Source organism: Sturnus vulgaris, chromosome 2, assembly GCF_052056855.1.
Source record: "Sturnus vulgaris isolate bStuVul1 chromosome 2, bStuVul1.hap1, whole genome shotgun sequence".
NCBI classification, from domain to species: Eukaryota; Metazoa; Chordata; class Aves; order Passeriformes; family Sturnidae; genus Sturnus; species Sturnus vulgaris.
In genome coordinates this window covers 4,680,216-4,694,289 of record NC_142244.1, presented here as the reverse complement: position 1 = coordinate 4,694,289, position 14,074 = coordinate 4,680,216, and the positions used below count along the sequence as shown (strand labels likewise).

General features: G+C 57.2%; 1 protein-coding gene across 2 annotated transcripts; it reads right to left on the bottom strand.

Annotated features, from left to right (window-relative positions):
• Positions 1-603: 603 nt before the first annotated feature.
• ARRB1 (arrestin beta 1) lies at positions 604-13,825 on the bottom strand. Of its 2 annotated transcripts, XM_014882088.2 has the most exons (16): positions 13,555-13,825; positions 8,455-8,485; positions 7,818-7,878; positions 7,302-7,346; positions 6,731-6,927; positions 6,077-6,136; positions 5,882-5,949; positions 5,311-5,446; positions 5,147-5,231; positions 4,977-5,049; positions 4,502-4,639; positions 4,234-4,317; positions 4,013-4,036; positions 3,112-3,182; positions 2,683-2,734; positions 604-2,058 (listed from the first exon to the last, which is right to left on the bottom strand). In XM_014882088.2, the coding sequence occupies exons 1-16, from the start codon at positions 13,572-13,574 to the stop codon at positions 1,947-1,949; spliced, it is 1,257 nt and encodes a 418-aa protein (XP_014737574.2). In that variant the 5' UTR covers positions 13,575-13,825; the 3' UTR covers positions 604-1,946. The 2 variants fall into 2 exon arrangements, with proteins under 2 accessions (XP_014737574.2, XP_014737575.2); XM_014882089.2 differs by lacking the exon at positions 4,013-4,036.
• Positions 13,826-14,074: the final 249 nt, after the last annotated feature.

The following is a 14,074-nucleotide window of genomic DNA, read 5'->3' as shown; positions in this document are numbered from 1 at the left end:
CTAGGGGAACCACTTGACTCTATGATCTTAGAGAGTTTTTTTCCAGCCTCTACGATTCTGTGATCCTTAAAACAATCAGCTCTGAGCAATTCCTCAGCGGGACACAGACTAGACATGGCTTGTTTAACAAACAGCTCATTAGTGCCCTGTGCTCATGAGGTACTGCATGGCCATGCACTTCATTTCCAAAATAATGCCCAGTCCCTGCTGCAAGATACAGAATCCTTCATCTCTTCCTTGGTTCCTCTCTGCATGTCTCTGCACACCAGGGAGGCTGTCATCAGTGGAGGCATGGGATGGCATGAGTAGGGCAGGTAGCTGCTGCTCCCTTGTCCTTGTGCAAGAGGGAAAAAATTCCCGTGATGGTGGTGAGGCCCTGGCACAGGCTGTCCAGAGAAGCAGTGACTGCCCCATTCCTAGAAGTGTTCAAGGCCAGGTTGGATGGATCTTTCAGCAACCTGGTCTAGTGGAAGGTGTCCCTGCCCATGGCAAGGAGGATGGAACTGGATAAGCTTCAAGGTCCCTCTCAGCTCAAACCGTTCCATGGTTGCTGCCAGTTCCCCCAGCCTTAGCCAACAGAAGCGTCCAGGCATTGGGACGGTATTTTACTGTTTTTTCTTTTTTTTTTTTTTTTTTTTTTCTGAGTTTAATAAACTAGAATAATTTATTTGACAGAACACAGAAACATCACAGACAGGGTGGAGAAACCAAAGCAGCAGGTATCAATGATCAGTACAAAGGAACCACTTTACAAAAAGAAGTACCACGCTGCCCATCAGCTTTACCCAAAAATTAGGGGCGGAGGGGGGTGGGCTCAGCTCAGCACCCCACAAACTGGGTGGGGGGGATGGAGCTATCCCCACAAAATGCTCTCAGATGACAACGCTAACTGCAACAGCACAATAAATAGTGGGAATTGCCTCTCAGTGGGTGGTGAGAGACCAGAGATCCTTGGAGGGGGGAGGGGGTCCAGGCACCACCAATCCAGGAGGTAAAAGCATCCGTTGAAACACTGATTACGGTGGCAAACGCCCTGCTTCTCCCCTACCCCCAAATAGGTGCTAGATCCCATGCAGGCAGAGTGAAACATCAACCAGGAGGGCTTGGCAGGACAAAAGTATCCCTGGCAACATCCTGCTGGGGTCAAGGCTATTCTACCACAACACTGCCATGGCTGTGAAGAGGCATTTGAGGCCTCTCCCAGAGCAAGCAGTGCGTGGCCGAGGGCACAGACCCACAGGGTCTCTTCTGCTGCCTTATCCTGGCCCTAGCAGCTCCCAGCTCTGAGCTGGTTTCCTCCAGGGAGATTATTCTGGTGTGAAAACAGATGTAGCTGGGAGGACCTCTGGGGTTGGCCACTTTGAGGGGACCTGGGGGAAGAGATGGGCAGGTGCTGCCCACCCCCTTTGGAGCAGCTGGGGCAGGGGACAAAGTCAAAGCCAGGCTCGTGCATCCCAGGGAGGGAACACATGCAGCAGGGCCGGACAGAGGGGGACTGGCCATAGGTGAAAGGAGGGGACACAGGTGCACAGGTGCCTTTTCCCATGAGAAGGCTGCCTAAAAGAAACACCCTCCCCCTCATTCTGCTGCAACCCCCCCTCCCCGTAGCAAATTGGTGTTGAGACTGGGCTTATATAAAACTCATAAAAGAGGCAGCTCATAGGAAAGGGCTCTCATAAGTGGCAGGACGCTGGACAGGGATGGGGTTATAGTGAGTCCCACTGCCTCCAGCACCCCCCTGGCCGTGCCCTGCACGGGAAACAGCAGCTCTGGCAGCTGGATGAAGAGACAACACGGCACAGCTGGACGGTTATAGGTCCTGTGGCCATCGGGCGATTCGTAGGCTCCCAGTACAGGTAGAAAACAAAATTAATTAATTATAGAAAAGAGAAGCAGCCTAATGTAGGGGTGTCCCTGGGGCAGGGTGGCGAGCAGGGGGGGCTCGCTTATCTGTCGTTGAGCTGCGGGGAATTTGTCCGCTCCTCCTCATCCTCCTTGTCGTCCTTCATGCCTTTCAGTCGCTGGCGGGCGAAGTCTTCAAACACAATGTCATCATCGCTAGAGGGCACACAAGGGAGAGGGGTTTAGGTGGGGCGTAAGGTCAAACACCCCTGCCCCACAAAGCTGGCCCAGCTGGCCCAGTGAGCTCAACCTGCACTGTCACAATGTTACAGCAGCTCAGGGGGCCCCATAAACCCCCCATCCCCAGCATACAGCCTCGGTTTTCAAATCCTTATTAATAGTTGCCCAATGCACCCCAAAAAGAGCTCCCATGCTGTCCAGCAGGTGCTGGCCATTGGCATTTTCCCCACTCTGGGGGAACCGCAGACCGGCAGGGATTAGCTGGGTGGGTTAAGTATCCTAAAACCTCCCAAACATATCACCAGCCCAGGGAATGCTGTGGCTACAACCTCCCACACCCCCAACACGATCCCAGCGGCCTCTTACTGCAGTTTCTCCTGTTTTTTGGAAAGCCATGCAGGGAAGGGCGAAGGAGGAGAGAAGAGAGAGGGGAACAGCACGCGTCATGCTTTACAGGTGACATGTGTGGGGTTAATCACAGGTGCCAATCCCATGGCACAGCAGGTGTTAGAGGATTGGGGGGATGCCATGCAACCGCCATGTTTCACGTTCCCACACGAAATGTGGGAATTGGGGGAGGGGTATATTTTAGTCTCTTACTTCGTATCGAGCTCTATCAGATTTGTATCTATAGGCGCTTCATTCTCTGGAACTGAACAAAGGGATGACATAGGATTAGTCACAGGGCAGTGACTGCCATCCCACCGAGGTGGGTGACACCATCCCCAGGCTCATCTCTGCCCTCCTACCAGGGTGAGTGCGACCCCCCTTGCAGTCATCACTGCCATCCCACTGGGGTGGCTGAGATTCCCCTGTGGTCGTCACCAACCAGTTCCAGTGTGTGGAGGCAACCCCCCTGGAATTTGGCTGCACTGGGGTGATGGGAGCACCCCCATGATTTTAATGCTGAGGCCCTGTGAACAGGGTCAACAGGAGCCAAGAATCTCCCTCCACGCAGCCTCACTGGCGCCCTTTTCCCCCACCCACCCCCAGGGATGCTGTCCCTGTCACCTAGGGATAGACACTCACTGTCCCGGTGTACTGGTTCCTCCCTGGGTTTAGGATGCATCAGCGTGAAGGGCAGCTCCACTGCAACGTCGCTGCAAGAGACGCCAGGGTAAAGCACGGGCCTGCCTGCACTTTACATGCAGAGTGAGGCAAATTTGGAGAAGGGGGAGCAGAACAGCACCCCCCATTACAGCTGCTGTAGAGACCACAAAGCTGGGCAAACCCCTGTGTTATCCTCCATGGAGCTCCTTTGCAGCTCTCATGACTCTTGGCTGAGCTTGGACCCCGGGGTGGGGAGATCAGCACAAGCCCCCTGGGAAATAGAGGGGCATCAGGAGGGAGACCAGCATGGCAAAAATCTGTCTTTAGCAGCTATGGGGGGGTCCAAATCCCTTAGACTTAGGCTGCAGCCAGCAGTGCCATGGGAATGGCAGGAGGTGCACCAAGTTTTCCCAGTGCTCAGTGGGCATGGTGACATCAGGGCATGACAGCCTAAGCTGCCCTAGCGACAGGAAGGACAGAGCTCAGACAGAGAAGGTCCCAAGAGAGGATGAGTAGTCCCGTAGTCCCCATAGGAGGGAAGTGATATGAGGATGAAGACCTGGGAAGCCCCAGAGACTTGCCTCCCCACATCCAGAGATGCTCAGCCCTATGGAGCCACTTCTGTGCCCTGCTCGCTCTCCCCAACAGGCTTCTCACTCTGGTACAAGTAGGAGGATGCAAGATTCAAACCCTGCCAGCATTCCCAGCCTCACCACCTCATCCCCAGCTCTGCCAGGCTTTTTGCTTTAGGTGAGACAGCATCCCAATACAGTGGAATCTCAAAGACAGGCATGGGATCAGGTAGCACCCTGAGGGGTTGGGGGGTGCAATGGGGGGCTGCAGTGAGGATTGGAGGGCGCTGGGGGGAGTGGGGTGTTACCTGGAGGCGAGGTCTCCCAGCAGGCTGGCATGAGTCAAAGGATACAACACATTAGTCACTGTTCCCTCCCAAGGACACACAACCCCCACACACCTTTTGTCCCGCCCTGTGCTGCTTAGTCCCAGGGGAGCTTTAAGGATGATGGGGCCCCACCTGCAGCACAGACCAGTCCCAAGGTTAGAGAGGAGGGGCAGCACGGTGGGGGGTTGCCCAACACTCACCCTCCTCGTGACACTACCAGCTTCACTTTCACCTTGTAGGAGACAATGATGCCCAGGATCTCCTTGTTGGCTCCATCTCTTAACCTGAAGGAAGGGGCAGGTGGGCATCAGTGCATCAGTGAGGAAACGGCCATGGGGACCAGCCCCCTCTCGGGATCTCCTCCACCCCAAGCATCACCCCTGGAGCAGGGGCTGGATGCCCACCAGGGCCAGGTCCTGCCCCCATGCTGCAGGGGAGACAGGAGCCCTGGGGAGTAGAGGGGCTCACAGCGTGCTGGAGGCCAGGTTGGTGTCCTCATGCTTGAGCTTCCCGTCCAGCGCCAGCCCCCGCTTCTCCCGGTTGTTGGCAAGGAAGGGGGTCAGAGTGTAGACTTTGCAGAACGTTGAGCTCGGGGCCACCATGTCACTGGAGATGATTGCCACCATTAGGCAGAGCCCCAACCGCCCACAGTCCCACAGGCCACCCCAAACACCTCCACCTCAGCCTGGTGAACTGCTTCACATATTCCCATCCCTGCCCCAGCCTGATGAACATCTCCTTCCTGGAGGACGCAGAGAGTGACAGCCCCAAGATGCCACTAGAAAAAGGGTCTCCATCTCCCTACTCCTCTCACCAGTCCCTGCTTGCTAAGTGCAACATCCCAGTGGGGCTGCACTGGGGCAGGAGACCTCCAAGGTTCCTCCAAGACCCCCCCCGAGGTCTCCAGGGCTCCTCATGATGTCCCCAAGGAGCCAGAACTCACTCAGCATCCTCCACAGCCACTGGGCACTTGTATTGGGCAGTGTTGAAGAGGCAGATGTCGGCATACTGGCGCACTGGGGTGAGACACAGTGAGATGGGGATCAGGGTAGGCTCCCACGGGGATGGGGACAGGGACACCAGTGCGGATGGGGACACAGCCCTACTCCTCACCTGAGATCTTGATTTTCTTCACGGTCTTGTTGGTATTGTTGGTGACATGCACGTTGACACTGATGGGCTCCCCGTGGTAGTAGATCTGTATAGAGGCAGAGCAGGGAGGATGGTGAGATGCCCAGGGTCACCCCACCAGTGTCCATTCCCCAGTCCTTGCCCACCTCCTTGTCCAGGGATGCCTCAAGGTGCAGCGGCTTATCTGACATGAGGAACTGCCGGGTGGTCTCTGCCATGGGCTGGGGGCCGGGTCTCTCTGGTGCATACTGGACCTTACGGATCACCAAGCGCACCGAGTTCCTGAGGAAAGACAGCAAGATAAGAACTCAGGCTGCCCACAGGCCACCCTCTTTCTTGGCCCATTCTGGGTCAAATCCCTCTTTTCTTCTGTCTGCTGGGTCAGAAGGATGCCACAAAAGGTCTTGTCTGGATGCCCAGCAGGGGAAAGCCCCATGGCCCAGCCAGGTTGCCCACAGCAAGTGTTGGGCTCCTTGCAAAGTGGTGGACATCCCAGCCCCAATATGTTCTCTGACCCATCCCTACCCTGGAGAACACCTCTATCCCATCCCCATCCTGGAAAACACCTCCATCCAAGCCCCATGCTAAAAGACAACTCTATCTCATCCTGGAAAACATCTCACCCAAGGTGGGTAACAATCTGTGGTGCCCCTTTCCTGCAGTCAGCACTAGAAGGATGCAACTCCCATCCAGGCTGGATGGATCCCCTCTGCTCACCTCTTGTGGATCTTCTCCTCCAGATTCTCGGCACAGAAAGCTTTGACCTCGTAGTCCACCCCACAGGCCTGAAAACCAGGAAAGGGGGAGAAAGAGAAGAAGGGGAGGGAAACCCCTTTGCACTCCCCAAAGAAGTGACTCCAGCAGTGGCCACTCACCACAGCCTAGTGGCATGGGAACATGGGGGGACCTTACCTTCCCTGTGTCCTCTGGACCTGGCTGCAGCGTGACGGAGCAAGGCAAGTTGGGGGGGATCTGGAAGGGAAAGGGGGGTGAGGAGCTTTTTGGGGGGCTACCAGTAGTTCCCTTTCCTGTCCAAAATGGAAAGAAAGAAATCCAAGAAGGATTTCCTCATTTTACCATTGCATTTCCCAAATCCCAAAGTGTTACAAAAATACATTATTTTAGAGGGTTTTAATTAATCAGGGGGATTTTGAGAAATCAGGGCATCAGGGCCATTTTTGAGGCCATAGGATTGAGCGCCGTAAAATGTCACAGAGCTCCAGAGGGGGTGGCCACCACTGCCAAAGCTGTGCTGGGGAAACTGGAGGAGTTAGGTGCATGAAGCAGGGTGTCTACACCACCTCATTCCCTGCCAGAGCTGTCCAGTGCTGGCATGGATCCCCATTGTCAGCATGAACCCCCCAGACACAGACTGGCAGTTTCCCTACTGGTGGCTGCTTTCTGCTCATGAGTTTGAAAATGCACCACCAAAAGCTGCGTCTTGATTACAGATAGCAGCATCTCATCCCCCAAACACGACCCCACAAGGCCAGATGGGAACTTGGTGTCCCCATTGCAGAGCTCACTGTCCCTTCAAGCACCCTAGAGCACCCACTGTCACCCTACCTCAAAGGTGAAGGGGTAGGCATGCTCGCCCAGCTTCTTGATGAGCCGCTCCTGCAGCCGTGTCAGAGGCTTTTTGTCCTCGGGGATCGGGGGGAAAGCCTGGGAGTTGGCCACGAACAGGTCCTTGCGGAAGGTCAGCCCCAGAACATCCAGGTCCTCACGGCCATAGCGGAAGGCGCAGGTCAATGTCACAAAGACTGCAGAGGGTGACAAGGGGAGGTTGGTAGCAGGGTGTGGGTCATGGAGGGGATCATCATGGTGTGGGGGCGCCAAGGCAAGGTGGCATCCTGGCTCATGCCAGTCCCACCAGCACACTGGGAAGCAGTGGTGGCTTGAGGACATGCCATGTTGAGAATATGCAGATACTAACAGCCAGCTGTGTCTTGGGATGCCCACCATAGCACTCCCATTCTCCATAGGACAGGCAACCTGCCATGGGGACAAGGGACTGGAAAATGTCACGAAAGGGCCCAAAGATGCCAATGCCTGGGTAGAACTGCATGAGGATGCTAGCATCATTCTGTGGCAGTGCCAATTCTGTGGCCCCAGGGATCCCAGGGGCAGACATTACCTTTTCTCTCCTTCAGGTATTCAGGATCCACCAGCACTACTCCATCTGCAACGGAACAGCCAAGTCAGAAATGTGTCACAGGGACAGGGGAGACACACTGGCAGGGTCAGGGAATGCAATGGCAGGGTTAGGAGACACGATGGCAGGGTCAGGGGACATGCCACTGGGATGGGGGGACACTGCTGGCAGGGGGACACACACTGTCAGGGTCATGGGACATACTGGTAGGGTTAGAGGGGAATGTGCAGGCAGGGTTTGGGAGGACACCAGCACATTTAAGGGAGACATACCCTCCCTTTACACAGAAAGTCATCACCACCAAGCTGCCAGCTAGGGCTTGGGGGGAACATGCTGCCAGCAGGGACAGTCTGCACCTACTGTACCTAGGGCATATGCAAAGCCACAGTAGGACATGAATACTATCCCAAATTACCTATTTCCTGCTCCCTCAAATCCTTCCAGACAGCCCAGCCCACCCTGGCATGCAACTAAGGTCCCCTTCCTGCCACCACATACCCACGGGGTCCACCATGTCGATGTGGTCCACGAAATCCCTCTTCCCAAGGTAGACAGTGAGCTGCAAGGGGGAACAGGGTGTCAGGGGTGCACAGAGCAGACCCTCCAGGGTCCCCCCATGTTGTCACCACCCACTGGGGTCCATATTCCTCATCATCCCCAGTGTCACCCTGTCCTGTGGTATCCAAAAGCCAACCCCACCCCATTCCAGTCAAAGCCTGGAACCTTTGCACTGGAGCACTTTGCATCTGGGGACTCTTGAGTGGCACCCTAGGGGCTTGTACTCCTCTGTCAGGCAAGGATGAGCCCCCCAGAGTCACCTTCTCCTGATGGGGAAACTGAGGCACAGGGCAGGCAGCTTCCAGGCAAAAGGTTTTCTGCATCAGCTCCTGCTGCCAGACCAAAACCCCCACAGGGGGTCACCTGCACCCCAGCATTCCAAAACCTGTCTGCTTGACCGCTGACCTTGGGAAAGCCCCCCCAGCCCCACTGTGCCTCAGTTTCCCTTCTGGTGCCCTGGCAGGATGCTGAGTCAGGAAGCAGTGTGCAGGGTGGTATCTAGGGTTCAGAGACGTGCCCACCCCCAACTCCAGCCATGCTTGTAGACCCCATGGTTCCCCCTCCATGTCATGCTTACCTTCCCATTAGGACTGGCTTTCTTAAAAACCCTGAAAAACAGCAAAGGGAGGGTGAGTGCTGGAGCAGGGGGTACCCTCTATTCCTGAACCCCCCACTCTGCTCCTGGATCCCTGCCCATGGAGGTGTCCAGCTCTCCACTTCAGGAAGGGTCCCTGGGGGAAGAAGCATCCACTGGCACAGTCCTGTTGGGTGCCAGGTGCATCCAACTCTCAGCACCCAGTGCTAGGACCCAGCTTTGGATAATGGACACATCAGGACCCTAGCCCACACCTTCGCCTGAGGATGGTGCCCAGACACCCCTGTGAAGGGCAGCAGCACTCCAGCACCCACCTGGCCCTGGCACCAGGCATGCAGGATGGGAGCAACCCACAGGATGAACCCACCTCATCATTACCTCACATGGATGCATCCCAAAGCCACTGAAGAAGAAAAGTCTGGGTGCTCCTGTCCCCAGGGCTCTTTATTCCCATTCCAAACCATAAGACTAGCCCCCAGACACCCCTCTCAACTCCCAAAATCCTTCTGTGGGGAACACCCCACAGAGACATGGGAAAAAAGACGTGGGTCCAACATGCCACTGCTGGAAAATGCTGGAGCATTCCCAGCCTGTCTGCTGCAGGCAGGGAGCGGGCAGAGGCAGGTAGGGTGCCTGGCACTGCCAGATTTTTCTGAGCCTGACCTGGCACAAAGCCACCCATAATGGGTTCTCCTCAGATAATCCCTCCTCGCCTTTAAATTCCATTAAAACCATCCGGGAAGATTAGTAGCGGTTTTAGGCTAGAAAGAAACAATTTCCCAGGGCAGCTGCTTGGCTCTGCCAAAATGTCCCAGGCTGCTACTGGATGATGGACCCTCAGCCACACCAGGAGTAACCCTCAGCCACCCCAGTGCCTGATGCTGCCCACACCGAGCTAAGGGCCAGGCAGGGAAGGCAGCAGCTGGTAGGTGCCAGCTTGGGGGTGACTACCACCCCGGCAATGGGGTAGGATGCATGAGGAGATGGGTGGGCACACCCCTCACTCCCATATCCCTGAAATCCTCTGTCCCCACAGCCCTGTGTCCCTGCATCTCCATATCCCTGCATATATGTGTCCTTGCACTCCTGCATGCCCAAGTCTCCACATCCCACTCTCTTGAGAGCCATGGGGACCAGCACAGCCTGGCCAAGCTCTGCCCAGGAAGCAGGATCTAGTCTCCATGAGGGAGTGTGGGGGCTGGGGGCCCTCATTCCCTTGTCCCCAGACAAGCCGCAGGAATGCTCTGCCAGACACATAAAATATTGGGGACATCCTTCTGTCTGTCCCAAGCCACTGGGAACATCAGGAACATCCTGCCGGCTCTTCCTGGATGACTTTTCCCTGTGGAGGTTGGGGGATTGACTTTTCTCAGCTGAAATGGGAAAGCACTTTCACAGTAGGGTGTTTGTCTTGAGCGTTTGCTGGTGAAGGTGTGATCCTGTGCTGGTGCAACGAAACATGGAATTAATGGGAATGCTGCTTTAATTAAATAACTTGGGGAGTTAAAGGCCTCAACTTTCCATAGAAGGTCATCAGCACCCCACAGTTTTGGGGGTTTGAAAGCCATGGAGGTAGTCAGAGTCAGGGATGAAGGGGCAATGAACACATCCTCCTGAGAGCCCAGAGCAACTAACAGCAAAATTTTCATGGGTAATTAATGAGGCATTACTTCAAAGCAGGATGAGGAGCATCCCCTGACAGCCTGTCACCCCCTTGTCACTCCGCAGCCCACAGACCAGCTCCCAGGGGAAACCCCAAAGAGGGCCCAGCATGCTGGATCACAACCTGAGGTGTGCTAGGAAGCCCCAGAAAAGGCAGCCAAGGCTGGAGGCTCAGTGGGTGTCACTGCCAGCCCTCTGGGACACGGGTGATGTCCCACCCAGCCCTGGAGACACTACTGGAGCCGCTAATGAACCCAGTGCAAGCGAGATCGATGGCAGGTGCTGCGGGAAGCCATTCCTCACCACTCTGCCTGGCACACACTTGTGCTGGCCCCACACAGAGCCTGAGACCTGCCCAGCCACACACTACAGGTGCAGAAACCCCATGTTATGGGTGCAGAAGCTCCACAGAACTCGAGACAGCTCCACACTGTGTGTGCAGGAGCCCAGGCTGGCTGCACACTGTGGGTACATGAGCGTGCAGTGCCCTCATCTTGGGGGTGCAGCAGCCCTGCCTGGCCCCACACCGTGAGTGCAGGAGCTCACATCTCCCCTGAAGCACCACTGGAGAAGGGAAGGGACACACGGGGACACAGTGGCCTGTTGCTGCCAGCGGGGTGACCCTGGCCCGCTACCGGATCTAGAGGGAGGAAAGGAGGAAGTGTGAAGCCTTCCCTTCCCCCTCCAGCCCTTCCTGGTGTCGAAACACTGGAGACACGAGGCAGGAAGTGGCCTCCGCCGCTGCCCATCAGGGGCTTGGGGCCTCACGCCGTGGGCTGGCAGTCCCAGTGGCCCTTGAGCCTGTCATGCTGCCACATAGCCGGAACCCATCTCTCCCGCCCTCTCTCTGCCGTGGATCTCATCCCTTAATGAGCTTGCTAGGCACCCAGCCAGGGCTTACGATGGCTTTATTGGGTGGCCAATAGTTGAGTGGGGTCCGTTGGATCTTAGTCAGGAAGATTTATGAGGATTTGATTCCCCTGGGCACTGGAACAGGATCCAATGGCAACACCATTGATTGCCTTCGAACCCAGGGCGGAGAATCCAGGGGTTTTGCCAGCTTTCATGCTAACAAGGTTGGCTGGCAGATCTAATTAGCTAGAACCACGTTAAAAGGGACCTCCAGGGATAATGGAACCACCAGCAACCACATCATACGCACCGGCACAATCCCGTGGTGGCGGCCAGAAGCTCCGTGCCAGCTGTGCCGGGATAAGCCTGGAGAACCATGCCAGCCAATCCCAAAGCAAGAGCATCCCACAGGCCCAATGCTGCATTTTGCATCCCTACTGCATCCATCCATCTATCCTCTTCCAGGCTCAGCAGCAGCATCCCCCAGCTGGGTCAGAGCTCCACCAACTTCCTTGGTGAGGAAATGCCTCGGCTGTGGGATCTGGGATGTAGCTGGATCCTGCTGTTATTACCAGAGTTTGCTCTCCAAACAACAACCAGGAAGCAGGAGTCTCCTGTCCTGGTTCACCTTCCAGGGCTCTTTCTCTTCCCAGTAGAGATCCCTGTCCTGCTCCCAGATCCTATGGATTCATCCAGGGGGATGAATGGGATGGTAAATGGACTGACCAGCAGGTCTGGTGGCAGGCAAGGGTCACCCCCCTGGCAGCAAGATGGTATGGTGGAATGCTACAAAGGGGCTAGATGGGACTATGGAACCAGAGGAAAGGTGCAAGGGGTGCTTAATGCCAGCCAAGGTGGGCTCTAGTGTACTACAACCACTGCAGCACTTCCTAGCCACCAGGAAACCATGCTCAAGCCACAAGCTAGGAATCCCAGCAGTCAGGAATTCCAGTAGCTGGGCATCCTGTGTGGGGTTGCAGCTACCCTGGCTGGGTGCTGAGTGGGAAGAGCAGGAAAAGGTGACCAATGATGCCAACAGCCACCAACTCAGCTGCTTCCTCCAGCTGTTCCCACTGCAGGGCTTGGTGACTCCCAAGAAAAGTCGGGTGCCACAGCAGGAATCAGCAGAAATGAGCTTTTGGGAAAACAGATAGTAAATCAGCTCCCACAGCTGAAACCTCCTGATAACACTCGGTGGATTTGAGTTTGGAGATCCAAACTGGAAAAGAAGAGGGATTTGTCAGCCTAATTCTTGCCCCCCCCCCCCTTCCTCAGCTCCCTCCGTATACACTGCGTAGGCAGGGAGAAGATCAGCTCATGCCTCTCCTGCCGGCACGCCTGCTGATGGGAATGCCGCTCACCAAGCTCCCCCCTGGCACCCGAAAACCCTGGAAGCCAAACCAGCTGCATCCTGGGGTTTGCACCCAGATGTTGGGGGAAACCTAGCACGCAGTGCATGCTCCAGCCCTCTAATCTGTGGGGCTGTCCGCCTGCTCCAGGAGTGCAACATTAATTCTCAAGAATTCAGGATACTAAGCAGGGAGGAAGCGGATGCTGTCAGCCACGGCTGGGGCACCAACACCCGGCAGGCTGGCAGCAGCAACAGCCGCTTCCCAAAATACCGGATGAGTTGAACAGGAACCCACAACTCCTATCCTGCCACCCCAAAATACTGCAATGTTTCCGGAAGGTTCCGCCTAGGCAGGGACAGACTCCCCTCATCCTTCTCTCTTGCCGTGGCCATGGCGGTGGGGCAGATGCCGCACCGAAGCCCCCTGAGCCTGATGCCAAGGGGGCATGGGGATGAGCAAAGGGAGAACGATGGTGTTGAGGAGCACCCTGGAATCCCTGGTCCTCCATGATTAATGGGGACAGAAAGGGATTGGGGTGAAGAATGGGAGTATCAACTCCTTGACCACTCCACCAGAGCCAGCTGGTGACCAGATGTCACCTGGCCTCCCTGCAAGGGCTGGCAGGGGTCATCAGGCTTTCCCTCAATCCCAAATCCCAACAGCCCCCCGCAGGATGTGCAGCCCAGCGGGTCCTGCCACAGTCTGTACCTGGAGCCCTGGGGAGCACAGGGAAGGTCCCCATCCACCTCTGCACAGGGGCCCCCAAGAGACAGCATCCCCATGGCAGCATTCCCATGGGATGAAGGCGTCGCAAGCCCTCGTGTCCCCGGGCTCCAGGGCTGGCACGTGCTCCCTGACACCCCCAGCTGTGCCGCATGCCGGGAATGACATCAGGGCCTGGGTCCCCCGGCGTCACCGGGGTGACGACAGCCTCCCCCATCCCAAATCCATCCGTGCTCCAAATCTGATAGGGAGGGAGCAGTGACGCCCCCGATAACTCCACGGACCCAAGGCGGGACCCCCCAAACATTTCCCTACCACTCCCAGTCTCCGGGTCCTCACTACCCCTCGGTTGAGCACCATATCCCAGCAGCGGGGCCACCCCGGGGGATCCCCAGCTCCAGCGCAGGGCACCGGCAGCGCCTGTCCCACCCCTCCCCGCCATGCCAGAGCATGTACCCCCGGGATGCTCCACTCTGTCCCGGTCCTCACTCACCGGGTGCCTTTGTCTCCCATGGCCCCGCCGATCCTGCGGGCTCAGCCGGGAAGCGCCGGCTGGGCTTGGAAAATTACTGGCTGGATGGTGGAGGGAGCGGCGGCGGGGCGGGCGCGGGGCCCGGTGCGGCCCTGCTCGGGCCCGCTCGGAACCGCTCGAAATGCTCGAGCAGGCTCGGAAACACTCGGAACCGCTCGGCTCGGCCCGGGCGGACGCCACGCCGGCCGGTTCGGGGCCGCTCGGAACCGCTCGGGCAGGTTCGGAACTGCTCGGAGCCGCTCGGAGGCGCTCGGACACGCTCGGAGGCGCTCGGCAGGGCTCGGCCCGTCCCGGTTCCGGTGCGGACGCTGCTGCCGCCGCCGCCGCCGCCACCGCCGCCGCCTCCGCCCGCCCCTGAGCGGCGCGGCCCCGGGGCCGGGGGCGGCGGCGCGCGTGGGCCGCACGGGCGGGGAGAAGACACGGGGAGAGGATACGGAGAGGCGGGAGGGCGGGGGGCACGGGGCTGACAGTAGGTGGGCGG

Excerpts from the sequence above, each read along its gene's own strand:
- ARRB1 (XM_014882088.2), bottom strand. The coding sequence starts at position 13,574 with ATGGGAGACAAAGGCACCCG. Across the intron at positions 7,879-8,454 it reads AAGCCAGTCCTAATGGGAAG|CTCACTGTCTACCTTGGGAA; the intron begins GTAAGCATGACA and ends TCCCCCTTGCAG. Across the intron at positions 2,735-3,111 it reads GGAACCAGTACACCGGGACA|TTCCAGAGAATGAAGCGCCT; the intron begins GTGAGTGTCTAT and ends CCCTTTGTTCAG.